Here is a 21,892-nt window from a genome sequence, read left to right on the forward strand (position 1 = left end):
TATTCTTTAAGAAGAGGAAGAAGAAAAAGGTAAAGATAAAAATTATGAACAACAAATATATATCTATCAACAAGTGAATCTAAAAATCAAGTGAATAAAAAATCTGATGAACAGAATAAACTGGTGAATATAATAGAATCAGGGGCATAGAAAGGGAGTGGACTGACAATTCTCGGAGGGAAAGGAGTGTGAGGGGTATGGGAAGAGACTGGACAAAAATCGTACACTTATGGATGAGGACAATGGGGGGAGGTAAGGATAGAGGGTGGGGTGGGAACCAGGTGGAGGGGAGCTATGGGGGAAAAAAGAGGAACAATTGTAATAATCTGAACAATAAAGATTTATTAAATTAAATTTAAAAAGAAAAAGAATAAAGAACAGGTGGGTAATTGTTCAAACACTACAGAGACTGCAATACTGAAGACAGTTATCAAGAACAAAAAGATATTTTGGGTTCTGAGGAAGAAATAGAAAATTATTTAAACTTGGAACTTACACGCTGCCCCCAAACAATTTTGACAGAAATTAGAATTTCTACCACAGGTGATCTTATTTATTTTCTCTTACAAAAAGGAAGTTCATAAAGCTTGGTTGTTTAAATTCCTGAGCCCCAACAAGAGATAATAAGATATTGAGAAAAACGAAAAAACATCATCCAAACATAAAAATATCTATGAAATAAACCAAACATAAAAGGGAAGCTAAAAAAAATGCACCAATATAAAAATATAACAGAATTATCAATGAGAGATATGACCAAGCTGAAGAAAAAAAACACTTGCATAGCACATTGAAGATTTTGATGGAGGGAAGCCCACATGGGACACTAACAAATCGACCACTTTGCACACCAAGTGGAGTGACATAAATACAGAATAGTGAAAACGTGTGATAACATATAAGAAGTTAAGAGTTGAAGACATGGGGAGCAACGTCAGAAAAATGGAGGCTAGAGAGATCACCCAGATTTGTCCTCCTGCAACTAGAACAAGTTAATCAACTAGATCTGAACAAGGAATTCCCTGCTCAATATAGAAGCCTGGCTGAGGAACCACCAAATTGAAACATCTAGAGGTGGGCAACCAGGAATAGAAGGGGAAGAAGGGAGGAGAGGCCAGATGGCATGGACACAGCCCTGCAGCAGGAGCTGGCGACCACCTCCATCCAGAGAGGGAGGGAAGCTGGTAGTATTAGTTGTTCCCATGGGGCAGAACAGAGAGTCTCAGTGGGCTCTCCAGCGGGTGAGCAGTGAGAATAGCAGCTGAGCCAGCAGAGATGCCTGGGCAAGGACACAGCATAGGGGTTCTGCCATGACTGTCTGCTGAGGGGCAAGGGTGATTCAAACAAAGCAATGTAGCCACAGAGCCCTACCTTCCCTCAGATTCCCAAAACTCGCTTCCATTTGCCCTGGATCAAAGAGCACAGTATCAGCACACAGCTAGTGTAATAGAATCGCTGTTGACTTCTGTGATGGATAACCAGGTGAGGTCTGTGGGGGGACCCACAGAGGTCTGGGGTCACCATTACAATAAGGGCAAAATAAACACCCACCCAAGCAGCAAGACTGTAGTCAGCTCTATGAATTCACAGTTAATAATCTTGTTATTCAGCGCCACCTGCTGTAAAATAGTAAAAAGTCCTCTTCAGAGAAAGATGCTAAAGAAAGGTCAACAATAAATGCCTAGACAGTAGAGACTAACAAATTGCATTAGTAACCAAGATGTAGAGAAAGCTCAGAAAGAAAATACAAAATCTCCAGAGAACAAGCTGCAGCACATGGAAATATGTGATAGAAATGACACAGAATTCAAGATTACAGTTCTGAAAACACTCAATAAGATGCAATAAAATACCAGCAATTCAATTCACTCAGAAAACAAATTAATGAACAAAACTAGTACTTTACCTAATAGATTGAAACTTTCAAAAAGAACCAATCAGAACTCTTGGAAACAAAGTATGCAATTGAAGAGAGTAGGGGTGAATTACCGAGACTAGGAAACAGAGCTGAACAGATGGAGCAAAGAAAGAAGAGACCTAAGCATGAAAAGGAAGAATGGGATGTATGAGAACTATCTGATTCCATCAGAAAAGGCTCATATATAAGAACTAGAGGCCAGGTACACAAAATCCGTGCACGGAGGGGGTGTCTCCTCAGCCCAGCCTGCACCCTCTCCAATCTGGGACCCCTCGGGGGATGTCCGACTCCTGGTTTAGGCCCGATCCTGGTTGTTTAAATTCTTGAACCCCAACAAGAGATATTAAGATAGTGATTTAGGTCCGATGCTGGGGATCAGGCCTAAACCGGCAGTCGGTCATCCCTCTCACAATCCGGGACCACTGGCTCCTAACTGCTCACTTGCCTGCCTGCCTGATTGCCCCTAACTGCCTCCCCTGTTGGCCTGGTCAACCCAAGTGCCCCCCCTGCCAGCCTAGTCACCCCCAACGGCCCCCCCCCCCACTGCCGGTCTGGTTGCCCCTAAGTGCCCCAACAGCCTGGTCACCCCTTACTGCCCCCCATGCCAACCTGGTCACCCCCAACTGCCCCCTGCCAGCCTGGTCATCCCTTACTTCCCCCTTCTGCCAGGCTGAATGCCCCTCACTGCGCCGCGCCCCCCCCCCCCGCCCATGCTGGCCTGGTCGCCCCACGTAGTCTGCTGCACGGTCATTTGGTCGCTCCTCACTGACACCCCTGCCAGCCTGTTCACCCCATGCAGCCTGCTGGTCGGTCATTTGGTCGCTACTCACTGACCCCCCTGCCAGCCTGGTTGCCCCACGCAGCCTGTTCAGTCATCCGTTCGGTTGCGATGGTCGCTTAGGCTTTTATATATATAGATTATAGGCATACTCAGAGGAAGAAGGGAACGAAAAGCCTAATCAAACAAATGGTGGATGAGGACTTCGCAAACCTATGTAAAGAACTAGATCCTCAAACTCAAGAAGGACATAGAACACCTACTCAACTCAATCCAATGAGGCCCTCTCCAAGGTACCTTGTATTAAAACTGTCAAAAAAGAATGACATAAAAAAGAATTCTCAAAGCAGTCAGGGAAAAGAAGGAAGTAACCTACAAAGGAAAACCCATCAGAATATCCTCCCACTTCTCAGCAGAAACTCTCCAAGCCAGAAGAGAGTGGAACCAAGTATTCAAATGACTAAAAAAAAGAAATTACCGGACAAGAATAAAATACCCAGCAGTAATTTCCTTTAAATATGACTGAGAAAGACTTTCCCATATATACACAAGCTAAGGGATTTAGTCACCAGAAAACCTCCAATGCAAAAATACTCAAGGGAGTTGTTCTACCCAAAACAAACAGTATAAGGTCACAACAATACTAGTAAGATCTAATGGTGCTGTACAATTTAAACTAAATGAATAGACTTCCTTTTGGTTATGATATTTTGTAAGATATAACGTTACAAAATTTAGATCACATCACCTCCAAGACATTGTGATTATTCCAGGGATGACACATAGCTACAAATATAACATATATATTATTAAATATCAAAGGAACTTAATGTTATACTAGTACACTTCAAATTTTTGAAAGCCAAATTCTTAAGTTTGTTTTTTAATTGATTCTATTAAAATTGAAACTCCCAATCTACCAACTGAAACATTAAGGAGAAAAAAAGTTATGTTCAACATGAGAAAAAAACCGAAGCCACAGGTGGAGAAAAACTTTTTGTAAAAGACAATGTGTACAAAACTATTATGCAAAACATATAAAGAAGTCTTCCAACTCTCCCTGGCCAGTGTGGCTCACTTGGTTCAGCATCTGTCATTCACCGAACGTTACTGATTCGATTCCCAGTCAGGGCACGTGCCTGGATTGTGAGCTTGATCCCTTTAGGGGGTGTGCCTGAGGCAGCCAGTTGATGTTTCTTCCTCATGAATGTTTCTATCTCTCTCTCCCTCTAGCTTCCTGTCTGTGAAATCGATAAAAAAACATATTAAAAAGATTCTTCACAACTTATGTCACTAAGTAAATGCACATTAACGCAATGAGAAGTAACAAACAGCACAGTTAAGCAACACGAAACCACCGCCGAACAGGTCAGAATCCAGAAGACTGACCCCACCAAATGCTTTTGTGGATGGGGAACAACTAGAATGCGCATTTATTGCTGGTGAAAGTGCCAAATGCTATAGTCACTTGGGAAGATAGTCTGGAGGTTTTTACAAAACTAAACATACCCATACCATATGAAGCATTAATTGTGCTCCTTAGTATTTATCCACACACAGGTAAACATATTATCTCCACAACAGCCTACAAGGTGGTCTTTATAGCATCTTTGTTCATAATTTCAAAAAAAATGGAAGCAACAAAGGTGTCAACAAATGAATGGATAATTAAACTGAGGTATATACAATAGAAAATTGTTCAGCACTATAAAGAAATAATATACCAAACATGAAGAGAGAGGATAGAAACTTAGATACATAGAATTAAGTGAAAGAATCCAATCTGCGTGGCCAGGTAGCTGAATTGGTTACAGCACCGCCCAGATATGGCATGGATGGGGATTCGATCCTGGATCAGGGCACGTACAAGAATCAATCATAAATAAATGCAAACATAAGTGGGACAACAAATTGATGTTACTCTCTCTCAAAAAAACAGTACAAAAAATAAAAAAATCCAATTTGGAAAGGCGACATATTATATAATAACTATATGACATTTCAGAAAAGGAAATGACGAACTCAGTAGACCAATCAATGATTGCTAGAGTGTCGGGAAAATAGGGAAGAATAGGCAGAGGAGAGAGAATCGTTAAGATCCTAGAAGCTAATCTGTACACTATCATTTTGGAAATGTGTCATCATAAACTTTTCCTAATCCTTAGAGTGTACAAACCAGCAGTGAACCCTAAGGTAAACTATAACTTTGAGTGATAATAATGTGCCAATGTAGCTTCCTATATATAATCAATATAACCACTGATAGAAAACATAGAGAAGGGGCAGGCTATGCAGGATGCATGTGGGAATTGTCATCACCTCTACACCATTTTGCTGTACATCTAAAAGTGGTCATTATTTTGTTTTGAAAATATATTTTTAATGATTCCAGAGATGAAAGGATAGAAACATCAATGATGAGTGAGAATCATCGATTGGCTGCCTCCTCTATGCCTCACACTGAGGATCTAGCACACCACACTGCATGTGCCCCGACCAGGAATCCAACTGTAACCTCCTGATTCATAAGGTCAACACCCAACCACAGGGGCCTGGCTAAAAGTGTTCTTTGAAAAGCTCCATCACAGACATTTTCTTTGAAGTATCTGATCTCAGGTCCAGGAAGCTTTCTTACCGTTTTTTGTTGTTGTTGTTATCCTTACCCAAGGATATTTTTCCATTGACTTTCTTTTATTTTTTTGGTTAATACTTGCCAAGGATATTTTTCCCATTAATTTTTATTTTTACATATCTTTAAATATAGTTTTATTGATTTCAAAGAGGAAGGGAGAGACAGAGAGGGATAGAAACATCAATGATTACAGTGGTCATTGATCGGCTGCCTCTTACACGCCCCACTCTGGGGATCGAGCCCACAACCTGGGCATGTGCCCCGACTGGGAATCGAACCATGACCTCCTGGTTCATGGGTTGACGCTCAACCACTGAGCCACGCCAGCCAGGATCCACTGATTTTTAAAGAAAGTGGAAGAGAGGAGGAGAGACAGAGAGAGAGAGAGAAACATCGATGTGAGAGAGATTCATCGATTGTTTGCCTCTGGCTTGCACCCTGACCAGAGCCAGAGATCAAGCCTGCAACCCAGGTATGTGCCCTTAACCAGAATCGAACCGGGTCCCTTCAGTCTGCTGGATGATTTTCCATCCACTGAGCCAACCGGGCTCCATTAATTTTTAAAGAGAGTGGGATGCAGGGAGGGAGGGGGGAGAGTGATAGAGAAAGAAACATGATTAGTAGCCCACCACACATGTGCCAATGGGGCCAGGGAACGAACCCATAACCCTTTAGTGCTTGGGCCGATGTCCCAACCACTGAACCACACCAGCCAGCGTTTTCCTATCATTTTTTCATGCACATGTGATAAATAAACATTTGTAACTTACATAAAAAGCAACAAAACAAGATGTCACTTCAGAAAAATAAAGATGACCAGAATCAAAGAAACAAAGTATAGAGGGATGGGGGTGGCTGGGGAGAGGTCAATGTGGGGAAAAGGAGGCATATGGAATACTATATGTAATACTTTAAACAATAAAGAATTAAAAAAAAATAAAGGAAAAAGTATATCAAGTGTTTTATAAACTGTTGAGAAAATGGACCCTATACATGGTTGAATGAAACATTAATTGGTGCCAACAGTATGAAAAACGTAGTAGCATGTCAAAAAATTACAGCCCTAACCGGTTTGGCTCAGTGGATAGAGCTTCGGCCTGCAGACTGAAGGGTCCCAGGTTCAACTCCGGTCAAGGGCATGTACCTGGGTTGTGGGCACATCCCCAGTGGGGGGCGTGCAGGAGGCAACTGATCGATGTCTCTCTCTCATCGATGTTTCTAACTCTCTATCCCTCTCTCTTCCTCTCTGTAAAAAATCAATAAAATATATTTTTTTAAAAAAGATATATCAAAAAATTACAAACAGAATAATCCCATGATACAGCCATCCCGTCTAGGTATTTATAAAAAAAAAAAAAAAAAAAAAAAAAAAACATTTGCAGGAGAAACTACAAGAGACATTTGCACATCTGTGTCCATTATGATGTTATTCACAAAAGCCTGAGATAGGTGGAAACAACCCTAAGGTCCATGCAGTTGAATGAATGAAGGAAGTGTCCTATATACATACGATGGAAGACTATTCTGCCATGAAACAGAAGTAGAGATCATCAACTGATAAACAGAGAGAAACCCTGAGGACATTTTTTTAAGTGAAGCACACAACTGACAAAGAGACACTGTAGGGTTTCATTTAGTTGAGTAATCTAATGTCGTTCACCTCAGAAAAAAATGGGAGTTACGGGCCTTGCTTTTAAAACAAATGAGGAAGTAGTTTTTTAATGCGTATTGAGACATTTCTGCAAGATGGACGTTTTGAGAGATCAAATGTACAACAAGGTGGGTATACTGAATAGCAGTGGACTGTACAGTTACAGATGGTAAAGATGGTAGATTTTTTTTAACATATTTTATTGATATTTTACAGAGAGGAAGGGAGAGGGATAGAGAGCTAGAAACATCGATGAGAGAGAAACATCGATCAGCTGCTTCCTGCACACCTCCCAGTGGGGATGTGCCCGCAACCAAGGTACGTGCCCTTGACCGAAATCGAACCTGGGACCCCTCAGTCCGCAGGCCGACGCTCTATCCACTGAGCCAAACCGGTTTCGGCAAGATGGTAGATTTTTAATCACGTTATTATGTTTTTAAAAACCTTTATTGATTTTTATAGAGGAAGGAAGAAAGAGAGAGCATGAAACATCAATGTGAAAGAGAAGCAATGATCCTCTGCCTCGTACAGGCACAGCAACCCCAGACTGATCCCGCACCTAGGTACGTGCCCTGAACGGAAATGAACTGGTGACCTTCCAGTGTACGAGACGATGATATAACCAACAGAACCACATAGGCCAGCTCTAGTCACATGTTTTTTACCAAAATTGAAAATAAAAAAATAAGATCTAAAGAGAAAGAATTATAAAACTTTTCAAAAACTACCTTCGATGGCAACAAATTTTTTTAAATATATTTTATTGATCTTTTACAGAGAGGAAGGGAGAGGAATAGAGAGTTGGAAACATCGATGGGAGAGAAACATTGATCAGCTGCCTCTTGCACACCTCCCACTGGGGATGTGCCCGCAACCAAGGTACATGCCCTTGACCGGAATCGAACCTGGGACCCTTCAGTCCACAGGCCGATGCTCTATCCACTGAGCCAAACCGGTTAGGGCTTATTTTATCGATTTTTTTATAGAGAGGAAGGAAGAGGGACAGAGAGCTAGAATCATCGATGAGAGAGAAACATCGATCAGCTGCCTCCTGCACACCTCCTACTGGGGATGTGGCCACAACCAAGGCAGTCCCTTGACTGGAATCGAACCTGGGATCCTCCAGTCCGCAGGCCGACGCTCTATCCACTGAGCAAACTGGTCAGGGCGATGGTAACAAGTTTTTATCTCACATGAAGAGAACAGAAATTCATCCAAAAAACAATATTAAGTGAATGTCCGTAACGACACAGGACAAAGCATCCATTCTCCAGAGCCTGAGCAGGGGAAGAAGCAAGGTGAGCCGTGAACGAAGCAGCGTAAGGGCAGAGACAAACACGCCCATGACGTTCATGGGGACAGACACGTGGCTGACTCAGACCTGAATGTCCAGGGGCACTGAGGTGAGAACTATCACCCACTTCCCTCATATCTAAACAAAACCCACAAAGGCCATGAACTAAATGTGGGAACTATCACAACCCAGGAAACACTCAAACACCTGTGTGCATGGGGGCTGCGTGAGACTGCGGGGTGCTGGGGTCACAGCATTTCCTCCTTTTTTTTTAATGTTTACTTTATTATTTTTTATTATATTTTTATTGATGTCATAGAGGAAGGGAGAGGAAGGGAAATGGAAACATCAATGATGAGAGAGGATCATTAATAGGCTGCTTTCTGCACGCCCCACACTGGGGAATTAAGCCTGCAACCTGGGCATGTGCCCTTGACCAGAATCGAACTGGGGTCCTTTCAGTCCACTGGCTGATACTCTATCCATTAAACCAAACCCGCTAGGGCAGAATTTCCTCCTAAAGGGCCTGCACATGGCCCTAACCGATTTGGCTCAGTGGATAGAACGTCGGCCTGCGGACTCAAGGGTCCCGGGTTCGATTCCAGTCAAGGGCATGTACCTTGGTTGCGGGCACATACCCGGTGGGGAGTGTGCAGGAGGCAGCTGATCGATGTTTCTCTCTCATCGATGTTTCTAACTCTCTATCCCTCTCCCTTCCTCTCTGTAAAAAATCAATAAAATATATATTTAGAAAAATAAAATAAAATAAAGGGACTGCACATGGACTTACTCTTGGACTCAGTGACTCTGAGCTCTAGCACCAGGGCATCAGCTGCACAGACAGGGAGAAACTGAGTTGTCTGTCCGTCGTCAGAGCCAGAGCTGGAAGGGCAGCTTTGTGTCAGCGAAAAGTGCTGAGAGCCCACTGTTCATTTCCGAGACCTTCCCACAAAGCCAGCAGGCGCCTCCATGTGAGTCTCCATCACCCTGGTTAACGCTGTAGCTCTGACCTACTGATTGCTGGAGAACTTGTCCACCCGACTTGGGGCCCCCGAGCTGTTTTGCTATGTTTGGTGGCTTTTCCATAAAAACGGCCTCGTCTTTCTCATGCTTCAGACTTTCCCCAAATCCCTCAAACAAGCAGCACTTGGCTTTCAGGTGCCCCAGATGGCACACGTAAGTGGCTTGAGGCTCGGCTTTGGAGGCAACTAGTTGTGGATGACAGCGGGACCTCTCCGGGGCAACGCCAAGCTGAACACAAGCAGCAGCCACTGCCCAGCTGGTGTGGCTCAGTGGTGGAGCACTGACCCATGACAAGAGGTCGCTGGTCCAATTCCCAGTCAGGGCACGTGCCTGGACTGCAGGCTCCATGCACAGTAGGGGGCGTGCAGGAGGGAGCTGATCAATGATGTTTCTATCTCTCTATCTTTCTCCCTTCCTCTCTCTCTAAATTCAATAAAAACATATTTAAGAAGAAAAAAAGAAATATCCATTTTCAGGTCACTCTATAGCTCATATCAAGTGGCCCCAGGACGACACAGGTGGTGCCTGACCTTGGCCCACACCTCCTGACGGCCCCAGAGCCAGTCCATTCGTTAATTAGCTTCATACCCCCTGGATTACAACCCAACCTCCACGGGAGACACACTCACGGGCAGACTTGGTGGACACTCAAGCACCACATCAGCAAGTTCAGTTACAGGGGCTTGGCCCCAGCACTGCTGCTTCTCTTCTCAAGCTGCAGTGGGTCCTCACAGTCAATCTGCCTGGGGGTCGATCCCGTCAGTAACGTGCCAACAGCAATCAAGGCTCAAGGACAGCAGGACAGAAAACACAAGCCACACACAGCACCAGCCTGCAGCACCTAGCTGGAGTGACTCGGGAGGGCGGGCCACGGGGCCCTACAGAACGCCTACTTGAGCCACGCTCCCAAGTCCAGCAGATGGCGCAGCTCTAGGTAATACACAAACAGAAAGATGCAGACAAGTGGGAAGACAAAAAAACGGGTCCCAAATGCAAGAAAGGGAGAAATCTCCAGAAGAAGAAATGGAGGCAAGCAAACTGCCAGATACAGAGTTCAAAGCAATGGTTATAATGACGCCTAAGAAACATCATGAGCCCTGACCGGTTTGGCTCCGTGGATAGAGCGTCGGCCTGCGGACTGAAGGGTCCCGGGTTCGATTCTGATCAAGGGCATGTACCTTGGTTGCGGGCACATCCCCAGTGGGGTGTGTGCAGGAGGCAGCTGATCAATGTTTCTCTCTCATCGATGTTTCTAACTCTCTATCCCTCCCCCTTCCTCTCTGTAAAAAATTAATAAAATATATTAAAAAAAAAAAAAGAAACATCATGAAAACTTCAATAGCATAAAAGAGAACATGGAAACCATTAAAAATATCAGTCAAAAATGAAGGATACACTAATTGTAATAAATTTAAATATTGCAGGGAATCTAAAGTAGATGAATGCCCAATTATTTGGCTCAGTGGATAGAGCATCTACCCAAGGAATGAAGGATCTTGGGTCCGATTCCCGTCAAGGGCATGTACCTCGGTTGCAGGCTTGAACTCCCACCCTGGTCGGCTCATATGGGAGGCAACCAATCGATGTGTCTGTCGCACATCAGAGTTTCTTTTTCTGTTTCCCCAATACCCTTGCACTCTCTCTAAAAATCAATGGAACAATACCCTTGGATAAGGATTAACAAAAAATAAAGAAATAAAGTAGAATAGATGAAGCAGAGAATCAAATCAGAGATTTGGTATATAAGGAAGCATATTAACATCCAACCAGAACATCAAAAAGATAAAAGAGTATTTTTAAAAATGAGGCTAGTACAGTGGTCTGCAAACTGCGGCTCGCGAGCCACATGCGGCTCTTTGGCCCCTTGAGTGTGGCTCTTCCACAAAACACCACGGCCTGGGCGAGTCTATTTTGAAGAAGTGGCGTTAGAAGAAGTTTAAGTTTAAAAAATTTGGCTCTCAAAAGAAATTTCAACCGTTGTACTGTTGATATTTGGCTCTGTTGACTAATGAGTTTGCTGACCACTGGGCTAGCAAATCAGGTGTAGTTCAGTGGTAGAGCATTTACCTATGAAACAGGAGGTGACGGTTCGATTCCCGGTCAGGGCACATACCTGGGTTGCAGGCTCCATCCCCAGAGTGGGGTGTGCAGGAGGCAAACAATCAATGATTCTCTCTCATCACTGATGTTTCCATCTCTCTCTCCCTCTCCCATTCTGTTAAATTAAAAAAAAAGAATTTAAATGTGCAAGACAAGAATAGAACATTTCTCCCTAAAATTGTGAGTTCTAAATACATGTACTAGTGGAAAAGAATTTATAATAACTATAAATTCTAACTATAACTGTGCCTCCATGAACAGCAAACATTTTGCATTATGACATATGTCACATGGAAGGAAAAATTCACAGGAAATGAATTCAAATCATTCAAAAATATATGTATAATTTTAATAAAGAAGCATTTTGGGGCCCTGGACCGATAGCTCAATTGGTTAGAGCAGTGGTCGGGAAACTCATTAGTCAACAGAGCCAAATATCAACAGTACAACGGTTGAAATTTCTTTTGAGAGCCAAATTTTTTAAACTTAAACTTCTTCTAACGCCACTTCTTCAAAATAGACTCGCCTAGGCTGTGGTATTTTGTGGAAGAGCCACACTCAAGGGGCCAAAGAGCCGCATGTGGCTTGCGAGCCGCAGTTTGCCGACCACGGGGTTAGAGCATCATCCCGATAAAGCAAGGTTGCAGTTTCAATCCTTGGTCAGGGCACAAAATAAATTTAAGCAATGAATGCATTAATAAGGGAAACAACAAAAATCAATGTCTTTCTCTCTCTCTTCCCCTTCCTCTTCCTCTCTAATAAAAATATGAAAAAACATTTAATTAAGAGAAATTTTTGTCATTATTTCTGCTACTCCTACACAAAATGTATAGGTGTAATCAATCCTAAAGTAAAAGAAAAAAAAAAAAAGAAAAGAAAAAAAACTGCCCCTCATTTATTAAAAAAAAAAAAAAAGAACCATAAGAAATTTGTAAAGTGTGCAGAGAATGACTGATGTTTAAAATAAACATTTCAAATCTAAATAAATAAATAAAATAACATTTCAGCCCTGGCCAGGTAGCTCAGTTGTTGAGAGCATAGTCGCAGCATGGAAAGGTTGCCAAGGTTGTGTGTTCGATCCGCGATGAGGGCACATGTAAGAATCGACCAATAAATGCATAAATAAGCGGGATAACACATTGATATTTATCTCCTTCTCTCTCTCTCCACCCCCCTCTCTCTCTACTATTCTCTATTTCTCTTCAATCAATACAAAACAAATGAAAAGTTAAACTGAATATTTCAGGTTAAGTATAACATGATTAAGAGACATACTGAGGAAAGATATTGAGAAAAACAATTATTGCTTTTTCCTAAACTGAAATGGAAGAACAAAACACTTTCCTAAATATGAGGTGCCCAATTTTTCTGTAACTCACTACCAAAGAGAACATTCTAACATGTTGTATCAGCAATTGACAATATAAAACCACAATATGACAAATATCTCATCAGAAAGTGAAAACACATATTATATATAATAAGTATTCTCTCTTTCACCGCGTCCAGCCCAGCTAGAGAGCAGACCACGAATCCTGAGTAGGGGTGGCTGGGGATTGAGAAAATGAAAGGAAGAGACAGACACAGAGACAGAGGGGAAAAGCTGGGGCCAGGTGGACAGCTGGCCTGATGGAGAGAAGTGACCCAGAGCTGGCACAGCACGTGTATTTTATATAGCATGATTCCAGCAAGTTTTACTGGAGTTTAAAACAAAGGAGATTATGTGAAATCATCATTAAAGACAAAGCTGTAATTCTTCATTCTTGAGGCTTCTTGGTAATCATCACTCCTGGCTGGGCCCGGATAATTGCATCCCTTCCTTGTGCCTGGCTAATCGTAGATAATGAAACCCACCCCCTGACAGCATACCTGCCTCTGGCTCGGGGCGTTTCCAGGACATGGCTCTGCCAATGCCACTGGCCTCAGCTGACAATAATTAAAGAAATGCTCATGTGCCTTCCCAGGCTCTCTCTACAACATATGACACTGTCACAGGTAACTTTGGCCTGAACAAGAGAGAATCACAAGATGATAGTGAAGAACAAATGAGGTAACCATGGAGACTCTCCTACAGATGGGCAATGTTCTAAGGCCACAAAGGGCAGTAACTTATTCTAAAACTTTGTGAGTTAAATAAACACATTCCACTAGTGTCACACAAGGAAACTGCAGGTGGAACACACAGGAAAAGGAAGATTTGAAGTGAAAGAAAATTAGATTTCCTCATTTTGGGGAGGTGCGGGTGCTGTGATGGAATCCCTGAGTCTAAACTTTGCAGGGTCTTGTTTGAAGCCTACATTGCATTAGGAATTACAAACCAGAGAACAGGACACCTGTCCCTGTGTTCCTGGAGTTTCTCCACCAAATTCCACCATCTCAATCCTTTCAGGAGACAAAACCAAAATTTCAACAGAAAAACCTTAACATGCAATTCCTCAAGAACATGCACAGATTTTCCCAGGCCCCCAAAGCAATGGAAGAGGAGCCCTCAGAGCCCAAGGGGAGGACCTGGCCTCACTGCTAATGTGAGGATGGCGGTCACGGGGGCAGAAGCAGGGTCCGGAGAGGATGCACATGAAACGGTCCTGATGGAGACGGTCTGTCCCTCTACGACAGCAACAGACAAGCCTGAGCTTCTCAAAACCCTTCCCACTGAAACACAGCTTCCCAACCCAAATGGAAGGTCTGGCTTCCTCCGGGACCTTTGGGCCTCTCACCCATGTCATCTGCTTCCTCATTCCCACCTACCTGAAACAGATATTGACATTTTTCTGTTCGCATTCAGGGCTTTCTTATTCTCTTTTTAATATTGTTTTTCTATTTTTTATTTATTGTTGAGGGGGAGAGAAAGAGTGATAGAGAAACATTGATATACATTCCACTCATCTATGCAATCTTTGGTTACTTCTTTTGTTTGTTGTTGTTGTAAATCCTCATTGGGATAATTTTTCCATGGATTTTTTTTTTTTAAATATATTTTATTGATATTTTACAGAGAGGAAGGGAGAGGGATAGAGAGCTAGAAACATCGATGAGAGAGAAACATCGATCAGCTGCCTCCTGCACACCTCCCACTGGGGATGTGCCCGCAACCCAGGTACATGCCCTTAACCGGAATCAAACCCGGGACCCTTCAGTCCGCAGGCTGACGCTCTATCCACTGAGCCAAACCGGTTTTGGCATGGATTTTTTTTTTTTAAAGAGAGTGGAACGAAAGGAAGGGAGGAGATGAGGAGGAGTGAAGAGAGAGAGAGAAAGAGAGAGAGATTGTGCACGCGCAATGTGAGAGAGACAGTTCGATTGCCTTCCCCAAATCCCAACCGGGGCTGGGGATTGAACCTGCAACCGAGTTACATGTCCCTGACAAGGAAAACAACCCTCCAATCTTGGGTGGGCAGATTGAAGCTCCAACCTGAAGCACACCAGCCAGGGCAACAATGGTTGCTTCTTGAATTCATCCTGACCGGATCAAATCCAGAACCTTGCAGATAGGGATAACGCTCTAACCAACTTACTACCCCAGCCACAGCCCACGTGCTCTTTTATTTGCTCAGAAAAATGACAAGGACATGCTTACAGACTGCACGAACTATTTATTATTATATTAGAGGCCCTCACAGCCCATGTGCCGCCATCGCATGGTTCAGCACCAATTGGGGTCTGCTGACGTGGGGAAGGAGAGGATGAGGGACCCAGGAGGTTGGCCCTGAGGAGGGAGCCGGCCTCAGCCTCCCTGGGAAAGGGGCTGCATCCAGCACCACCTATCCCTGGTCCCCAGCCCAGCCCAGGGGCCCGGCCCCAATCAGGAGATCAGGGCCTGCTGGCCGGGGGGGAGGGACAGGGAGGTTGGTCAGCAGGCCCCATCTGCGATCTGGATCTGCCTGCTGGAGGCAGCACGTGTGTTGAGTGTCTGGCCCCTGGTGGTCAGTGCGTGTCATAGCGACTGGTTGTTCTGGTGTAAAGGTAGCTTAGACTTTTATATGTACAGATGGAACATGAGTTTTGATAGAGATTGTCCTATTTCTAATCCAGTTTGTCCACTGGCAATTAGACATGGTAGAATATTCTAGAAAATTATTTTCCAAAATACTGTTTTCTGACAGAACCTTAATCAGTCTAGACAACAAGTAAAATTTTCAAACACTGAGTTCCTAATTCACAAAGCCTTTCTTTTGTTTGTTCCTAAAAACAAAGCCTTTCTTTTCTAAACCAGAAAACCCCCATTTGTTCCCTAAGAGCAAGAATCAGAAAGTCTAACCTAGAAAGCAGAAGCCCCTAAAGATGTTCAAATAATAAAGGAAATAAAATCGTGGGGGTAGAGTAGGAACTCGGGAAGGAAGTCATCCTCACCCAGGGAGGCCAGGTTGCTGTAGTTCTCCACCATCACATCCAGGTACAAGTTCCGCTGAGCTGGGTCCAGGCACTCCCACTCCTCCTGAGAGAAATCTATGGCTACATCCCTGAAGGTCAGCGGTCCCTGAAAGAAAAGACACAGTTACCAAGAGGTCACCAGAAGAGTTCACAATGTCACCCAACATGAAAACAGTGTTAAGAGATAAGAAAAAAATGAAGGAGACAAAAAAAAAAAAAAGAAAGAAACACACATACACACACACAAAAGAAACAGAAAAGAAAAGAGCGTTAGGAGAAGAGGTTTTGACCAAGGGGAACATCCTGAATCACCCAATAAGATCACTTTGCCCAGTAACATTCTCTGATGTGCTTTCTAACACTAACAAATGAGGAAGACGCATGTCCCAAAATCCACAGTACAGACTTTACTTTTCAGGAAAATAAACTTTAAAATTAGGGCATTGACACGGGCATATGGGTTTCCAAGGGCTGTGTTTGCATCGCTCAGGGTCCGTGGTGTGTATTTCTCAGCTGGAGATGTCATGCTGAGTTGGAAGCATAATTACTGCCTGAAGTGAACACAGTCAACCACGACTGCACTTTCCTAAAAATACAGGTTCTGATCCAGGTTCTCAGATGGGGCCTGTGTTTCCACATGTGTAACAAGCTCACTTTTCGCTTGTGATGCCAATGTTTCTGGTCCATTTGTCATACTTCTGAATACACAGCAAAGAAAACACAGGAAAAAATTCATACAGAACTTTTAAGTGAAAGTATTTTTCAATGGAATTTATAGTTCTCATGGAACAGGACACATAGGAACCACAATCCTGTTTGAAATTTTACTATGAGTATTCTCAGAACAAGATTATTCTGCCTTTGATAGAATATTTTGTGAAACATATAATAAAAGTTAAACCGTCAATTTTATTCCAAACTCAATCTACAATTACAAAACAAACAAACACAGGTCAATACCCATAAAGAAAACTCATGAATATTCACAGCAGATTCTGTAACTGAGAAGAAGAATAAAGACAGGTTAAGCAAGTAAAATATAGCGCAATGATAACGTTTTATGTGGAGACAGACACACTGATGAGAACTTACCTACAATATAAAATGGATGGAACAATGAATCGTCATGTCAATGAAATCAAGGTTATTTTGTGATCCCATAAATTTCATGAACCTCCTTGTGAATGATACCCTTTGTGTATTATAAACACAATAAGGAGATGAACTCACATAATGATAGAAAATATTTTGGACCTATTGTTTCTTAGTTGTTAATTTATTTGGAAATTTTTGAGTGTCATTAGTGGAGAGCTACAATCATAGAAATTTACCTGAATTGGAGATACATTAATAATATGATTCTTGTAAACGTTCTAGAAAACATAAAAAGTGATTATGTCAAGTATGTCCATGACATGAGTGTAGAATATAATAAAAATTTACAGCAACAAAGACTGATTGGTTGAAGCTCCCAGGTCAAAACACTGTGATCTGTAGGAAATAAAAGTAGGGCTTTTATTTTTCAAAGCAAATAGAAGCTAAGAGGAAGAGGGGGGCTTCTGGATGGTCTGTGCACGTCTCTCAATAAATTCTATGATTAGGGGAGCATCTCAGCCAAGGGAGTATCAGGTGAACTGGAACAATGGAGACCAGGTGACTGAGGCACAGGAAAGGACATGTCAGAGCAAAAATACAAAAATGAGCAAGTCATTATGGGAAAACGGTCACAAATAAACATTAACTTTTGCAAGTGTCATTACACGTGTACCTCTCACGTTCTGTAAGCTAAAGGTACGTTTAAACAGCAAGTCTTTCTTACTAATCTAGTGAGCAAGTCTCTTCTATTTACTCTTCTTTTCAGAACTTGCAGAGCTATTCTGAGCAGTAAGATGTGCATCTTCTTACCCCTATTCTAGCGCTGATGCGGCAGCCACTTGAACCTAAAAGCTACATTTCCCTTCTTCACCGATCCCCGAGCCTCTGGCCCCATCGCAGTAGGGATGTCAGACATGGCTGCCTTCCTAGGTTGATCTGTGAGAGAGGGATGTTTTCAGTAGTTCAAAGTCATCAATTAAAGGTGGGAAATCTTCTTGACCTGGTGGAGCCTGTATAACATGAATGCAGAGAAGGCTCTGGGCCAAAGGACAAAACTATATAAACTGCTGACCTTGACTATCACAAGAAAGACAGTAATTAAATAAGTAAAGGAAAAGAACGTGAATAGGACCAACATCAGAAGTGGCAGGTTCTAAATCCAGAGATGACAGAGGAAAAGGAAACATAGCCTGTGACCCAGGACACATCTTTTACCTGAGAAGCAGCCATGTGGTCCTGGTCCTGATGGGGTCTGGGTTGCTTTCTCAGGTGACAATATGTTGAGGAGTCAGAGAATGTGCCTTCAAAGACGTCAGCCCAGCGTCTCAATCAGCTCCCCTCACACTCACAGTCAGAAGGACCTGGAAATGGGGAAAATGCCAGCCCTGCTGTCCTTTGTCACAGGAGAGAGTCAGCAGCAATGAGCTCCTCCATGGAGACCACACTGTGAGTTTTTGTGTGTGTGTCTTCATGTGTCTCTCCTCCCAAAGACATCCACAAACTCCTGCAGAAATGAGAACGTGAGCTGCTGTCCTGACCCCCCAAACCAAACAGAGCACCCCCTTACCTCCGCTGAACAAAGCCTGCTCCCACTCTCACAGAGGCACCCTGCAACCCTCCTGCTAATCCTGTCCTCACCTTCCCATCACCCGGAGCCCCTCAGTAACCAATGATGCCCCACCCAGAGCAGCTGTCCACCTCCAAGGGGAAAAGCACACCTGAGGGCATTGCTTAAAGCTCCTCAGGGGATCTGAGAAGACCCAGAGGATTTATCTCAGGTTGTTTTTAAATAATAAATTGTCAGACAGAGAAAAAGTAAATCAATTGAACACACACACACACACACTCACAAAACACCAGATCAACAAAGCTAAGGCTTCTAATATTCCTTGAAAAAGTATCAGGTGGTGACAGACACAGGTCACCTCCTCGTTGCCATCCCAGGAAATGGGGACCCATGACAAGCAGACAAGTCTCTCCCCTCTGAGTGAACAAGGGTTGCAATTGGAAGCAAATTATTATAAAATTCCCAAGCCTTATACACTGGAGATTTGTCACTCTCATTCAAATCTGTATAAGACAATTCAGCTGTTAAATTAAATATATAAAGCCATGCTTAGGTGGCATGCTCACTGGTTGAGATTGGACCTAAGAACCAAGAGGTCATGGTTAGATTCCTAGTCAGGGCATATGGCCAGGTTGCAGGTTTGATCCCCATTGAGGAACCTGCAGGAGGCAGCTGATCAATGATTGTCTCTCCTCATTGATGTTTCTAACTCTCTCCCTCTCCTTGCCTCAGGGAGATCAATAGAAATGTATTTAATACACACACACACACACACACACACACACACACACACACACACACACAAAGCCAGGAGCCAATAAATCACACCTTAACCATCCACACACCATGAACTCACCCCTCACCCAGATCAGGGTTCCCCTCCTCCCACTGCTGTGTATTTCTGTCTATGGATCTGTCTCTGTCTCCCTGTTCCCTTTCTCTCCACTGCGGTCCTTTCCTGTGTCCCCCTCTCCCCTCCCTGCTCTTTCCCCCCTTTTCTCTCTGTCTGTCCCTACACCTGGACCATGAACCTCCTGAAACCTATTTCCCTTCAGGTGCTCTTTCTCCTGGTCTCTGATTGCTCCCATCTCCACACACGTCTGCGTCTTTCCCTCCCCACGCCCGTGGCCCCTCTGCTGCCTGTTACAGTCTGTCCTGCTCCCCACAGATGGCTGACTCCGTGCTGCTTCCCCCTCTGCCCCCTCATCCCTGAGCCCCCCTTTCTGTCCCTGCACTCGCTCCCCCAACTCTTCTCTGAACCAGTGTCTCTGTCTGACCTGCCTCCTCCTGTGTGGCCCCCACTTCTGCTCACCAGGACCCTCTCCCTCTCAGCCCCCCTTCCTCTCTCTGGGATCCCCCTCCTCCCTATTTCCCCACTTCCTTCCTCCTCAGGCTCCTTTTCCGAGTTACCCCCTCACTCCTACCGTCACCGTCCAGTCCCTCCCACACCCCCTATGGGCCCCTCTCTGTGGGCCCTCACTGCCCTTTCTCCCTCCCACGTGTCTGTCTCTCTCACTCCCTCTCCTGACCCCCCAGCCCGGTTCCCCGCCCCCCGCAGTCACCGCTCCCACAAAGCCCCTCCCTGCGGGCAGGTCACCTCTTCTGGGGACACCGCGTTCTTCCCCCTGAGCCCCACCCCATGGAAACTGTGCTCCCCTGGCATTCAGACCCCTTATTAATGGGGGTGGGCCTAGGAAGGCGGGGAGCAGACCCCCAGGCCGGAGGCCATCCGGGCTCTTTGGGCGGAAAGCGCCGGGCGGGGGAGGGGCGCAAAGGGCCGGAACCCACTGACCCAGACTTTCAGCCCCGCGGGGTGGACCGGCGGCCCCGGCAATGGTTTTCAGCAGAAAAACCGCGCAGCAGGCGGTGGCCCACAGCCAAAGGCGGACAGAGCGCGGGCCGGGGCCTCAGTTTCCGCCCAAAGGAACGCGGCGCCTCCACTGCGCAGCCTCCCGGGACGCGGACTCACCGCCGTGAGGGGCTCCGGGGCGGGGACCTCAACAAGGACTTCAGCGCCTGCAGCGCCCCTCAGCCTTCCCTGCTGGGAGGAGGACGGAGAGCAGCAGCTTTAAAGCACAAACACCTCCTCAGGGGGAACCGCCACCTTCCCCTCCACCGCCGCTTCCGCGTCTGCCAGAAACTGCGCATGCTCCTTCCCGCGGGATGGGCGGGGCCAGAGCCTGAGCTGAGCGACTCCCGATGGGGGAGGGGCCGAGCTGCAGGGACAGAGGGAGGGAGGGCGGGGCAGGAGCAAGGGGGCAGCCCTGGTTCCCTCACCTCCTCCCACAGTGACAGCCCTTCCTGGTGGAGTTTCCACGTCATTGTTGGGGGTTTGGCTGGTGACGCGGCTGCGAAAGGATTCACAAGGGAGAGAAGAGACAGGAGCAGAGAGAGGGCGTTTATTTTACTTCTTTAAAGGGAGGAAAGGGCCAGGTGCCCTTTGATGGCACAAGGCTCCCCAGGTAGAGGGGCTGTTCTTTTATTAGGGTGCTAGCGAGTAAATGGCAGCTGTGGCAAAGCAGAGAGAGGGGCGGAGGAATCTGGAATTCACACAGAAGTTTCCAGATCCCAGAGGCTGTGCTTAGAGCTACTGGCTGGCCTGCCCTTCAGCTGCAGATGTCCCAGGAGGTGTCTTTCCCAGGATCTTCACAGGCCGGTAACACATTCTCACAGTGAAGTGACAGAGAATTCAAAAGGCGGGCAGACTGGGTTTGAAACCAGAAACTTCCTGCCTCTGATTTGCCTGGATCCTTAAACCCTCAGTGAGGAGGGGGGAGGGGAAGGGCAGCCTGCTCTCTCAGCCCCTCCCTGTCTCCCATCTGAATGGAGACGCAGCTTGAGTTAGGGAAGCAGGTGGATGGGGTGTCAGAGACAGACCCAGATATTCATTCATGGTTCGGTACCTGATTTGATAAGGTCCCATCCAACACTGTGGGAAACAGATTTTAATTTAAGTATTTTTCAAAGCATAAACATTTTTTCGTAAGTTTTAGTCTTTGTGTTCTGGTAATGCATTTTTAAATGAATATTTTGACTTTAGTAGTCCCTATAACCCAGTTAATGGGACTTTTACACCGAGTCGCCTGATTATTATGATCTCTGAACGCATAATAATCTGGCCACTCAGTGTATATTCTATATAATAAAAGGATAATATGCAAATTGTCCCCTGGACCAGGAGTTCAACCAGCATGCAGGCCGGCCAACCACCCATGTCCCCGCCCCCTGGCCAGGGTGGCTGGACCCCACCCATGCACGAATTCAGTAAATATACATATTTACTGAGTGGCTAGATTACTATGTGTTCAGAGGTCATAATAATCTGGCCACTCAGTGTATATTAATTGAGAATGTCTCCTGTTAGTTTTCCTTATATTTGGGAAATAATACAATTGTTTTAAGGTTTTTTTTAAATTGATTTTTTACAGAGAGGAAGGGAGAGAGATAGTTAGAAACATCGATG

The 21,892-nt window shown here is 44.7% G+C and overlaps 1 protein-coding gene across 3 annotated transcripts in view; it reads right to left on the reverse strand.

The window, feature by feature from the left end:
- LOC308235437 (uncharacterized protein) overlaps window positions 1-20,587 on the reverse strand; it is a 56,153-nt gene extending 35,566 nt beyond the window's left edge. Inside the window, exons 1-3 of one of the 3 annotated variants that reach the window (XM_080644243.1) lie at window positions 20,399-20,587; window positions 18,078-18,223; window positions 15,747-15,873 (exon numbers count right to left, since the gene is read on the reverse strand). In XM_080644243.1, the coding sequence (XP_080500369.1) occupies window positions 15,747-15,873; window positions 18,078-18,092 (142 nt within the window). In that variant the 5' untranslated portion in view covers window positions 18,093-18,223; window positions 20,399-20,587. Of the gene's footprint in view, window positions 1-15,746; window positions 15,874-18,077; window positions 18,367-20,398 lie in introns of all 3 variants that reach the window. The other 2 variants (XM_080644244.1, XM_080644242.1) reach the window with 2 other exon arrangements.
- Window positions 20,588-21,892: the final 1,305 nt, after the last annotated feature.

Source organism: Plecotus auritus (assembly GCF_963455305.1).
Source record: "Plecotus auritus genome assembly, chromosome: 10".
Taxonomy (NCBI): domain Eukaryota; kingdom Metazoa; phylum Chordata; class Mammalia; order Chiroptera; family Vespertilionidae; genus Plecotus; species Plecotus auritus.